Source organism: Capsicum annuum, chromosome 7, assembly GCF_002878395.1.
Source record: "Capsicum annuum cultivar UCD-10X-F1 chromosome 7, UCD10Xv1.1, whole genome shotgun sequence".
NCBI lineage: Eukaryota > Viridiplantae > Streptophyta > Magnoliopsida > Solanales > Solanaceae > Capsicum > Capsicum annuum.
This window is the reverse complement of record NC_061117.1, coordinates 221,333,153-221,346,901: the sequence shown is the minus strand read 5'-3', so window position 1 is coordinate 221,346,901 and position 13,749 is coordinate 221,333,153. Positions and strand designations below refer to the sequence as shown.

The 13,749-nt window shown below is 29.7% G+C and overlaps 1 protein-coding gene across 1 annotated transcript; it reads left to right on the top strand.

Annotated features, from left to right (window-relative positions):
• The first annotated feature begins 10,801 nt into the window (after positions 1 to 10,801).
• On the top strand, positions 10,802 to 13,404 carry LOC107878681. The gene is made up of 3 exons (XM_016725760.2): positions 10,802 to 11,268; positions 12,509 to 12,714; positions 12,953 to 13,404. The coding sequence occupies exons 1-3, from the start codon at positions 11,179 to 11,181 to the stop codon at positions 13,215 to 13,217; spliced, it is 561 nt and encodes a 186-aa protein (XP_016581246.1). The 5' UTR covers positions 10,802 to 11,178; the 3' UTR covers positions 13,218 to 13,404.
• Positions 13,405 to 13,749: the final 345 nt, after the last annotated feature.

Sequence of the window (13,749 nt, the reverse complement as noted above, 5' to 3'; positions counted from 1 at the left end):
GAATCTGGATCTGACATATTAGTATTGTAAGTATAGTGGAATGAACGAGAGTGAGTGAGGAGTGAGAGTGAGAGTGAGAGGAGGCCGGAGGAACCTATTTATAAAATGATTGAATTGGAAGGGACTGGACTTAGTCAAACAAAAAGCCACGACTGTTCATATCCCTTAAAAGGAAAAATTACATAAATCCCATATTTAAGACACCATATTACACAATATCCCTTAGGGGTCGTTTGGTAGAGTGTATAAGAATAATCCAAAATATGGTGTATTAGTAATGCTTGTATTAGTAATGCTTGTGTTAATTATGTTTGCATTAGTTATGCTTGTATTTTTCTTATGCAGTGTTTGGTTCGATGTATTTAAAAAGATATGAATTACATAATTTCAAAAAAAAAATAAAATTTACATAATACTCTCAATATATATGTTGGAAAGAATGCGGAAATTTTTTTGAGGGGTAATAGGGTCTTTAAGCATGTTAATGCATGCATTAGATTCATTGCATTATTAATGCCATGGATTTTAAGGTATTAGTAATACACACCTCAATACACAACAGAGTGTATAACTAATGCTTGCATTAGTTATACATAGGGTAAAAAAGTATACCAAACAAGTTACTATTAATATATATTAAACTAATGCATGCATTAACATTTCAATACACTCTACCAAATGACCCCTCAATGTTTTAAAAAATTACATAAAATATGGGATTCATATTTACTAGTGATACATATGTATATACTAGTGTACATATGTATATACTAGTGTACATATACATATGTATCACTAGTCCATATGTATCACTGCTTAATATGTGGGAGGTATCACAATTCGATATTTCAGGATAAGATGTAATTAGCAAACTATCCGAGATTTTATGTAATATTGCTGGAACTATCCGGGATTTATGTGTTACTTAAATAAAACTGGTGACTTTATTAATATGTAAATTAAAAAAAAAGATCCAAAGACAATATTTTATCTTTTTGTTGTATTTTTGAAAAAGACAGATTGGTAATCTATTGCAAATTATATTCCACCTGTCAGATAACTTACAACATATAGACAGTCTGTTGCAACAGATGGATATATCAGTTTGCTTTTCCATCAGCTGTGGCGTCTGTTGCAACTTGCAAGTCATCTGTTTATTCAATTTCATCGAGAGCAATAGATTTTTCTAAACACTTCTTGGCCAAACTCAATTTTTGCTCTTGAATTGCTTCTCTTTTTTTCTTTGCATTCTTCAACCTAGCCTCTAAATTCAATTTTTGTCCTCAATCCAATAGCAAAAATTTAGTTTGGTTGAAGGATGCAAAGAAAAAAAGAGAAGCAATTCAAGAGCAAAAATTGAGTTTGGCCAAGAAGTGTTTAGAAAAATCTATTGCTCTCGATGAAATTGAATAAACAGATGACTAGCAAGTTGCAACAGACACCATAGCTAATGGAAAAGCAAACTGATATATCCATATATTGCAACAAATTTTCCATATGTTTAAGTTATCTGACAGGTGAAATATATTTTGCTACAAATTACCAATCTGTGTTTTTTGAAAATACAACAAAAAGATAAAATATTGTATTTAGATCCATTTTTTTTAATTTACATATTAATAAAGTCATCAGTTTTATTTAAGTAACACATAAATCCCGGATAGTTTTAGCAATATTACATAAAATTCTGGATAGTTTGCTAACTACATCTTATCCCGGAATATCGAATTGTGATACCTCCCACATATGAAGTGGTTCCATCTGCATGCAGCTTATTCCTCCAAACCTATCTTTACTGCAGCCTCTTGTGATGGTCAGAAAAAAGTTGATCAACTTTCAGTTCCTTTTATATCTATAAAGGAGAAGAAAAAAATTTATGTCACAGAAAGAAAATTATCCTTTTGTTACAACAGATGTAGAGTATGTTGCGTCAGATGTGAAGTCTGTTGCATCAGATGTGGAGTCTGATGCAATAGATATGGACTCTGTTGGAATACATAGCAGCCTTGCTGGTGGTTTAATTTGTTCCATCAGTTGCTCCGTCTGTTGCAACATCAACAACAGCATAAACTACAAACAATAAATAAAAGCTATCAACAACAAAGAAAACAACAACATTTGTTCCAACAACATCATCAACAACAAAGAAGCATACATCCTATGTTCCAACACCATCAACAACAAGGGACAGACCCACATGGAGTCCTCCGGGTGCGCGAGCACAAACTTAACTCGTATCGAACTTTATATATGTATATGGAAATAAAGAAAAAAACATATATAATCTAACCAGTGAGCACCCATAGTAAGAGTTGTTTGGTTAGTCTAGCTGTTGTTTGGGTGCTTAAGGCTATTTATTTCTTTTGGTCTTGAGTTCATTTCCCACTCAGCACATATTTTTTTAATTTTGGTAACCAACTTTTCTCTTCTTATTCACTTTAAACTTTCTTTTATTTTTTTCTCCCTTACTCCTTGTGTTGATTGTTCAGACTCCACTAATTTTAAGCTAAGAAGCACCCACCGTCTAAAAAACCTAGATCCGCCACTGTCAACAACACTACACCACAAGTTCCAACAACACCAACCCCACCAACACCATCAATAACAACATCAACAACAAAGAAACAAACAAAATGCATAAAAAAAATGATACTGCCAACAAGGCTTTTAAACTTCTCCCAACAGATGACTTTTTTCGCATCTTATAATAAAAATTCTCGGTTCGTTTATTCAACAATTAAAAGTTCCTTCAAAATTTTTAAATAAATATGATATGGGAAAATGGTAATTAAATAAAAAAATATGTAAATAACTTGCAAGAAAAAGACGAGAATGAAAGAGCAATAGTGAATCATATCATACCTTAATGTCAAAAAGGGGTCCAAACAACAATTTTAATCGAGAAATCTAAGATATGGATATCGATCGGTTTAGATCCGAACGAAAATTTATGAGAAAGAGGAGAGAAAAAAAGGTTGTGATAACTCTAAAGAGGATAGAAAGAAAAAATATGAGAGATTTATGGCTGAAGGAGAGGAGAGGAGAGATGAGATAATTCTAATTTCTAGATGTACTACCCTTAATATTAAATGACTAAACAAAGTGTATTTATTCAAATTTATATTTTCAAAGCATAATTAATAAGGCTAATTTGGTATAGTAAAATTAACCCCTAATTAATATTTTCTTAATGCGAGTGGCAAGTCAATATGAAACTGAAGAAATATTAGGGGTTTCAATATTCATTAATTAATATTCACTAATAATTTGAGGGCACGAGGAAGAAAACGGGTGACATTGAAAAGACTGGACAAGACTACTCAATGAGATTTTTGAGTTATCCAATAAATATTTTTTACCGCCTTTAGTAGTACTACTACTTTATCTACTCAAACAGAAGTTTGCTTTAAAATTAAAAGAAAAAAAAAGATTTTCAAACAGATATGTCGTCTGTTGTAACAGATTCAAATATCTATTTGAGAAATCCCAATAGCTCAGTCATCTGTGACAACAGATGAAAATGTCATTTGATAACTAAATCAGAAACGCCATCTGTTACAATAGATATCAATATTTGTTTGAAAATTTCCAACAGCTCAGTCATCCATCATAACAGATGCAAATGTCTATTTGATAATTAAATAAAAAATGCCATCTGTTGCAACATATATTACTATATGTTTGAAATTCTCCAACAGCTCAGTTGTTTGTTGTAACAGATTTCATTGCAATTGATTCAGGAGGAACTAGGGATGAAAGAATGAGCTCCTCATTAACTTAATGTTATGATTAATAATAGTACCTATATTGATCTAGGTGGAACGAGGGATGAATGAACGAGCTCACAGGATCAACTACAAATCCAATTGAGTCATTGCATTTGCATGGTGTTAGTATTGCGTTCATCCCGACCCGAGTCATCGATCGATCACTCTGAGTTGAAATGTGTTCTTATTAACTTAATGTTAAGATTAATAATAGTACCTACATTGGTCTAGGTGGAATTAGGGACGGATGAATGAGCTCAAAGGGTCAACTACAACTTCAATTGAGTCTTTTGGAAATTGCATGATGAGACGGTATTGCATTTCTGTCAACAAGAGTTATCAATCGATCACTCTGAGACAAACCTATTCTTACAACCTCATATATTCAATTAATACCTTAATTGAATAATCTGGGATTAGGGGTGAGTTCTCATAGGGGAAACTACAACTTCAATTGAGTCTTTTGGCAAATGCATGATGAGACGGTGCTGTGTTTCTCTCGACAAGAGTCATCGATCGATCACTCTTAGCCGAACCGATTCTTACTACCTCATATGTTTAACTAATACCTTAATTGATTAATCTAGGACTAGGGGTGAGTTCTCATAATGTCAACTACAACATATGACAGCGCCTATTTGATAATTTACAATAGATGGGTAATCTGTCACAACAGATGACTTAATCTGTTTAAAAGTTTACAACAGATGGGTGATCTGTCACAACAAATGACTTAATCTATTTGATAGTTTACAATAGATGGGTAATATGTTACAACAGATTACATAATCTGTTTGATTTGATCCAACAGAAAAGACATCTGTTGCAATAGGTTGAACATTTGCTTATATATAATTCAATTGAGTTCATATGTTAGACTAATACCTTAATTGAATGTGAGTTCTCATAGGGTCAACTACAACTTCAATTTAGTCTTTTGGCAATTGCATAATGAGATGGTACTGCGTTCCTCCCGACCAGAGTCGGCGATCGATCACTCTGAGCCAAACCGATTCTTACTACCTCATATGTTAGACTAATACCTTAATTGATTAATATAGGACTAGGGTACATAATTGATTAATGAGGGATGAGAGACAGGTTGATTGAATTGAAGAGAGAAACTCAACTATTTATCGTCGGAGGTAGAAGTCGTCGGGGGTTGAAGATAAAAATTTTGCAGAACTGTTGGTTGGGAGAGAGTTGAGAAAAGCTGTCGAGAGAGAGGAGAGAGTGGTTGATTTGGATTGAAGAGGATGTGGGTTGGGTTGATTTGTATTTTTGAAAGGGTTAGAAAGTTTTGAAAATATTAATCAAGTCCACAATTAACTTGATCAAGTTTTCTAATAATGTTTGACCCTATCTGTTGGTCAATGTCACCAATCCGTCATTCAAGACTTAAAAGACACATTTCCTTCAATTTTCTCACCTTTCTAGCACTTTTATTTATTTTGTTTCAAGCACAATGACTTTTTTTTTTTTAATAATTTTTTAATTTTAATTTTTTACATATATATTTAATATATAAAATTTAAAAATATTTTAATATATTTAACATATCTTTAATTTTAATACTATAAGACATAAATTTTTTATTATTACTAGTCTTAGTATACGCGTTTCACGCAATTTGTTTCAAAGAGTTTAATTTTATAAAACCAATTCGATGTGTATTTTCAGTGATAAACAATTTGTGTTTAACTAATAAATTTAGAGACAGAGCGACTATTTGTATTTTACTAACTATTAGTGTTTGACTAAGTTTTTAAAAGTACTTTTAAATGTATTTTTCTCAAAAATACTTTTAAAACAATTTTATTTTTTTTAGATTCCAAAAATAGTAGAAGTTAAAACTCGTTTTGCTTGTTAGATTTATTTTAGTCCAATCTCTCATCCTTTGACCTAAGGTATTTTCAAACATATACTTAATTTAATGTTTATGTAACCACAATGTCTTTCATGTCACTTAATCTAGGACTTTATAATCAATTAATTTTTTATTTAAATATTTTTTATTATTTTTTTGATGTGTGCTTTAACATAGATCATAAATTCATGTAAATGATGAATATGATTAATTGAGTAGCAACTTAAAAATTTAAACTCAAACTGACCAAAAAAAAATTTCTAACCTGCAAAAAAGAAAAATCACAAATTGACCTCATAATTCTTTCCACAAGATATTCACATACGTTATAATTTAATACATGTCCACACTCATAAGAAAATTTTCAATCGTTCTATTAACCAAGTACAAATAAATATAAATATTTTTGTTCATAAAAAAATAAATCTAAAAATCAAAAAATTGAAGATCCATTAACAAAAATTACAACTCTAACTCATAAAGTTCTATAATCAAAAATATAATCGTGAACCTAGAAAATATTTGAAGTTGAAATTGAAATAACATGATGTTATATGAAACTTACATTACAAACATTCACAAAATAAGATTACAAAAAAAATCATAATAAAAACAACATAATATTTAATATGCTTTAGTAAAATAACCTACATATTGAAAAATTAATATTACAAATACAAAATCTAGAGAGAATAAATCTCTCCAAAATAAAACTCTTTACATATTAATGCTATTGTATTATTTCTAGGAAGAAAAGATCCTCAATTTGTAGAAGTCCAAAAGAATTAATCAAATATGGAAGAAATATGTTAAAAAAATATTTTGTATTAATTTTTTTTTAATTATGATAGAAAATTAAAGCAAATCCTAATAAAAAGGAAAAACTCTTAAACTTGAAAAAAGAAAATGATAATTGATATTTATTTGAAGTCAAAGTCTTGTTTAACCTTTTCTTAATAAGAAGTCCTTAAACTCCAAAATTAAAAGTTTATAATTAATAGGAAGTCCTTATTAGGACTCTTTTGATTTTTAATAATTAATTAATAATTCAAGAAAATAAGTGAAGAAATAATTTTATCTATTCGGAAGTCTTTTAATGAAGGGCAACAAATTCAAACCATTTTTCTAAAGGTGTTCACAATTTTAATATATTATAGATGCATATAGTTCTCATCTGTCGAACAAAAGAGAATGAGATATAAGTGTTAATCATATAAGTCTTTCACCCCTATATTATGGCGATTTGATAAATTATGAATTATTATTTATATTTGTTACTAAAATGATCTCTAATGAAATTTTTTTTATTATTACACATAAATTAAAATATATATATATATATATATATATATATATATAATTTCAAATATAATTTATAAAATATTGCGATAACAACAAATCAACACACGTTACACTTGGTAATCCGATAAGTCAAACCACTAGTTCAATAACCAAAATTTCATTACAGATTGTTGATTTCGGTTCAATTTTGAACAGTCGTAATAGAGTCAAGCGTGTTATGTTCAAACTTAGAAAATGCGAACTAAAGTACTGATTGTCTTTTACTGTCACAAATAAAATTCTTACTATGAAAGAATAAGCATTGATTGAGATCATGCTGAAATATTGAGATCTCTACCTAGTTATTTTTTTCGTAACTTGAAAAGGTGTAAAATTATACTAACTGAAATTAAGAATGTCTGTCTAAGTAAATGTATTTGAAAACGTATTTACATAGATTTAAACTAAAATTAACAAATAATGATTATGTTTTCAAATTATGAAATCATACTGAAATTAACAAATAATGAGTATGTATGAAAATTGGCAAACTATAAATGTATTTATCACCGTATATTTTCAAATACTGAAAATACATTTCACTGGAAAAATATTTAAGTGTGGAGGAAAAATATTTAGTAAAGAATTAGAATTAGAGGAATTTTTTACTCGAGAATTAGAATTAGTAAAAAACTATGTTTAAATCGGTTTGAAAATACATTTTAATTTCCACCATATGTTTTCAAATACGTTTAATTGAAAATTATAAATGTTTATACCTATGAATATGGGAATACATTTCAATTAGCTAAGGAAAAATGAAATGGGAATACATATTTTCAAATGGCTAAGGAAAATTGGCAAACACTTTCCAATGAATATGAAGATTAATTATAATTAAGCTCCTTCACAATAATCAATGTATTGAAAATATGATAGAAGAATATATTTATTCTTAAGGTAAAAGGATAAAAATGTCCAAGAAAAAACTGATTTATAGTGTGAATCAAACTTTTTATTATTATGAATAAATTATGGCCAAAAGAATTTTTCCAATATGAAATATATGAAAGATGATTTGGCCAAAGCCAAATATGGGAATGTCTATATAAAAAAATTCCTCAAAACCAACCAACATTTATACAAAATAACAAACTAATACAGATATTACGATAATACAATTAAACCTAACTTTTACCTAACAGAAATTTCAAAGCCGACCCACATTAATCTAGCATCTGTAAATTAAAATAAAATAATAAAATAATAAGGATATTAAAACAATACATTTAAACCTAACCTTTACATAAGAAATTCTTCAAAGTCAACCGACATTCATCTACGACCTGTAAATTATAAAAAAAAATATATAATAGTAATCACAAAGTTTCGATTTTGATCCAACTAATTCTTATTTGAGCAAAAGTTTTGATCCTAAAGAATGATTTGGAATGAAAACAAAGAAGATATATGTATATGCACAAATGTTGAATTATATTATGCTGACAAAAATAGTGAAGTAGTTGAGGGTTAGAAAATCAAGCACCCACCAATACAATCAAATCAAATTAGATGAGCATCAATCATATTCATCCAATAAGCAAACCTCTTGACCATAATTTACTCCTGATTAATCTAGATTAATGGGGAAAGTAAATTATTTTAATGCCAAAAACAAAAAAAAAATGATTAAAGAAAGTTCAAGAAACAATCCAAAATCACAAATGGTGATAGTTAAAAAATTGAAAGCTAAAAAAGAAAAAAAGAGAAGAAACGTGTTTAACGGGAAAGGTTTAATTATTTTAGTAGAATTGCCAACAAAATAATAAAGGGAGGAGAGAACATGAATATTAATTAATTCTCCTACCATATATTTTAGGAGTCCCATATATTTTAGAAAGTCTAATAGAAAGGAAAATATTAATAAATTCTTCTATCATATATTTTAGAAGTCCCATATCATATATTCTAGAAAGTCTAGTTAATATAATAAAAAATAATTAAATACTAAATTAAAAAAATAATGACAATCTAGACATACAATCAAATCAAGTTAGACGAGCATCAATCATATTCACCCAATAAGCAAACCTTTTGACCATAATTTACTCCTACATGATTAATCTAGATTAATGGGGAAAGTAAATTATTTTACTACCAAAAACTCAAAAAGAAACAGGTTAAAGAAAGTTCAAGAAACAACCCAAAATCACAAATGGTGATAATTAAAAAATTGAAAACTAAAAAAAAAAAGAAAGAAAGAAGAAAGTGTTTAACGGGAAAGGTTTAAATATTTTAATAGAAATTGCCAACAAAATAATAAAGGATGAGATAATATGAATATTAATTATTTTCCTATCATATATTTTAGGAAGCCTAGTAAAAAGAAAAATATTAATTAATTCTTCTATCATACATTTTAGAAGTCTCATATATTCTAGGAAGTTTAGTTAATACCATAATAAAAAATAATTAAACAATAAATTAAAAAAATAGTGAAAAGATAGTTTTGTCTAAAGAAAGTATTTTAATGAAGGGTAAAAAGTTCAAATCGCTTTTCTAAGAGGCTTCACACTTTTAATATATTATAGATAGATTATAGATTATAGATATAAATATAGATAGATTCATATCAAATAAAGATATGTCAATTAATTTGATAGGGAGGAATACATGTTTGTGCGAATTTGGGCGCTATTCAGCGTGAATTTGGATTAGTCAAACGAATATCCGACACTAGATGAGAAAACAAAAAAAAAATGTTTGTGCGAATTTGAAGTTTAGTCACATCGAAAGGAAAATAGTGTCTAGGAATTAGAGCCAAAGCAATTAAGAAACTTTTGACTTAATAGCTTAAGTACTCTATTTGCCAAATAAAAATCTCAAGATATATTTCTCGAAATGATAAACTGCCTATGTTAATTCATTAATAAAAATTTATTCGTATGCCAAATTTATATCAACACATATTTTTGTTTTACTGTTTTATCACCTAATTATGATATATTTTTACCCAATTAATTAATTAATTATGCTAAAATATTTTTAATTGATGTAAAATATATTAAGTGGATGTGAAAAAAGTCATAATTTGAGTTGTAATTACGTGTTTGATTCTCTTTTTGTATGGTGCGTGAGAGTTGAAAAAAGTTGGTAACACTTTGTGTGTATGGCACGAGTTTTATGCCTACACGTAAATACGTAATACATTTTATTATTGTGTTCATTGCCTCTGGCATTTTCTTCAAAATAAATTAAAAAAAACTAAAAAACTATTACTGAAAACAGTAAAAAGGTATTATTATAATAGCGAATTTATAAAATACATATCAAAATAATATATAGAAATTTTGTTTGATTTTTGAAATTCTAAAAGTGATACGTATATTGTGATGGAGAGAGTACATTTTCTATGTTCATCTAGATTTGTTCATATTTCACTTGACATATTTTAAGATTAAAAAATAAAAAAATAATTTTATCATATATTACTTTTATTAATTATACAACAAGGATAACATATTCAATAAAATTCGATAATTAAGGTCTAGAGAGAACAGAATATAAACAGACGTTACCAGTTACCATTATCTCGAAGAGATAGAGAAACACCATCGACTCACCCTCACTACAAAGTAAAGGAAATAATAAAATAAAATAGCAACTAACTAGGAAACAACGCAAAATCTATATGAAAGAAATAAAAATAACAACAAAAGAGTGGATAGTCAAATCCTCAACAACAACAAACCTAATGTATTTCCACAAAGTGGGGATCTGAAATGATAAAATGTACCTCTATCTTTGGAAGAATTAGAAAGACTATTTCGATAGATCCCAACTTAAAATTAAAAATAATCAAATCCTCAAAAAGCAAATTCACGCTCATATTTAACTGACCTTCTATTGTATTACGTATTCTTAACATCCTCTTATTTAAAATCATATCCTCCATAAATTAGTATGGAGTAAAAAAGGCAAGTATTTTATGGTCATCCCATAGAGGACAAAATACACCTCTTTAGATGATTAGATCTAAAACTTTATGCTTACCATAATTAACGCTACCGACAATATATACATATATTAGTAAAAGACTAAAGAGTAGTTTAGATTGTGGGGGCATCAATTTATATTTAGTTAAATATTTATTGTTTTTGACAATTGTAGGTGCTTCAACGACTCTTTAGTATATCTAGAGAGAGAAAGTAGAGAGAGAGGGGGAAGGAATTTTGATTTTTGTGATTGATTTGAGCTGAAAAAATGGCTTCGAAGTTGTTAATGGTAACTATTTTTGTATTGGATCTGATTGCTTTTGGTTTGGCTATTGCTGCTGAGAGGAGAAGAAGTAGTGTGAGTACTTTTGTTTTCTCTTTCACTGTACTTGTATGTCTGTGTTATATTCATTTTTTGCACACTTTAGTTTGATGTAAAATTGGTTAATTTGCTTTTTCTTCTGTTGGATCTGTTAGGTTTTGCTGTTTGTTTTTTATTTTTATTTATTTTTGCAAATTTATACGTGGTGTGTTTGGGTGATGTGTATGATTTTGAATAGATCTTATGGTTGTATTGTTTCCTGTATTAGCTAGCATTGTTAGTTCATTTAACATACTGTATTAGTTTATATGCTTTTATGTTTCGTGTTTGTTATATTGTTATGTTCTCTCTCATGAGCCAGGGTCTATTGAAAAAAGTCTCTCTACTTCACATGATATAGCGGTATGGTCTGCGTATGCTTTACCCACCCCAAACCCTACTATGTCGGAATACACTGGATATGTTGTTGCTGCTGTAGACAGAGTCTGGTGATAATTTTAGGATTTTTAGGCTTTTGGAATATTATTCTGCTTGAATATGGCTTTTCATTGAATCCAAATTAAGTAAATATTGGATTAATCATTGGTCACTTTGGAATTGTTACTAGTATTTGATTGGAGTAATAGTGATTTGTAAATTTTAGTTGAATTTTTCAGCTTTGCTGTATTGCCTTTAATTGTACTATTACTTACAAAATCTCTTTTTTGGTGAACCAATATTGTACTTTATCAGTTTGCATAAGCAAGAAACTTATGACCTACTCAGGATTTAAACATTTTAGGTTCTGAGTACAAAAGTGTACCACTATTCATTTGATTTACTTACTCACTGGGTTTGAAATATAATTTTTTGTACTTACTTAGAGCCTGTTTGGATAAGATTTTTGCTTAATTTTAATCATTTTAGCTTAAAATCAAGGGCTTATAAGCACTTTTTTGTTTAATCCAAACACTAATAAGTCAATCCAAACAGGATCTTAGTGATTTTGTGATACATATATAAAGTGCGAGGAAAAAAGGAGAATCCTGGTAGCTCAATTGATTGGTTACTTGAAGTTTCACCTAGTAGGCAAGGGTTCGAAAATAAGTTAGGAAAAGACTGCAAATTAGTTTGCAGTTCTGTGTTACTGTTGTCAGTGGGAACTCAAGACCTATATATCCTTATGTTGCTTTCATATCTGATTTGATTTTTGTATAAATTCTAGTCTCCTCCGGAGTGGTTCAAGTTAATTAACTTTTTGTGCGTCACCTGATTGAATATATCCCCTCATTTGTAGGCAACAATCAAAGACGATAAGGAAGGCAACTTTAACTACTGCGTCTATGACTCGGACATAGCAACTGGCTTCGGTGCTGGTGCCTTCTTATTTCTCTTGCTTAGTCAAATAATTTTAATGGTGGCTAGCCGTTGCTTCTGTTGTGGTAAGGCTTTGAGCCCGGGAGGTTCAAGGGCTTGTGCTGTCATATTGTTCATCATATGTTGGTAAGTACTATAACAAGCGAAAGTTCAGTTAGTTAGCGGAATACTAGTTTTCTGGTATCTCTTTCAATGCTAAATCGTGCATCTTGAAATTTAGGTCATTGTACAAGCGAGGACATTATATTTCCGAAATATGATAATAATGTATAATATATGTATATACGCTTAGCGGGTGAAAATATTTTGCCGAACAGGCTAAGGTATATTTTCCTCTTATGTTTGTCTGTCCCTTGTGTTTCAGGCTTTCATTTTTCATAGCTGAGGTCTGCTTGTTGGCTGGTTCGGTTAGAAATGCTTATCACACCAAGTATCGATCATCGATCTTGAGAGGCGATGAGCCTCTATCATGTGAAACGCTGAGAAAAGGAGTTTTTGCAGCTGGAGCAGCTTTCATTTTCTTCACCAGCATAATCTCCCAGTTCTACTATGTGTCCTATGCCAAGGCGCGGGGTGGCCCCATGCCCTATGGTGGCGAAGCTGGGGTTGGCATGGCAGCCTACAAATGAGGGTGATCAATGTTGATTCAATAGTTGTTATTTTGAAGTTTATGTATAATACAACTTTCTATTGTTTAGTTGCATTTAATTTATTGTTGTCGTAGTCTTGTTGGAGAAAGTTCATTGTACCGTATACCTTTCTGCTGCATAATATTTTTGTTCTATGTTACAAGTAATGTGAACTTTTGCCTGCAAACATCTGTTAGATTTGAGATTGAGTGGTACCATCCCCCTGTCCCCCTGCCCCTCGGCTCAAACTATGATTATGAGGAATCAGTAGAAGCATGAAGATTCATAGAATTAAAGGAGATGTGTACGAACGAAATATCCAGCAACAAGAAAGAAAATGATTGAGTAGGCAATGATTTGGAATAGAATGGTATCACTCGTGATGCTGAGCATTGTGTTACGACTAAGTGTAGTCTTGGGTGATGCTGAGCATTGTGTTGCGACTAAGTGTAAAAACTTGGTATAAGCATCACATTTAAAGTGTCATATGGTATCTGAAAGTTGCGGTAAGTGTGAAGCACGCCATTCCATG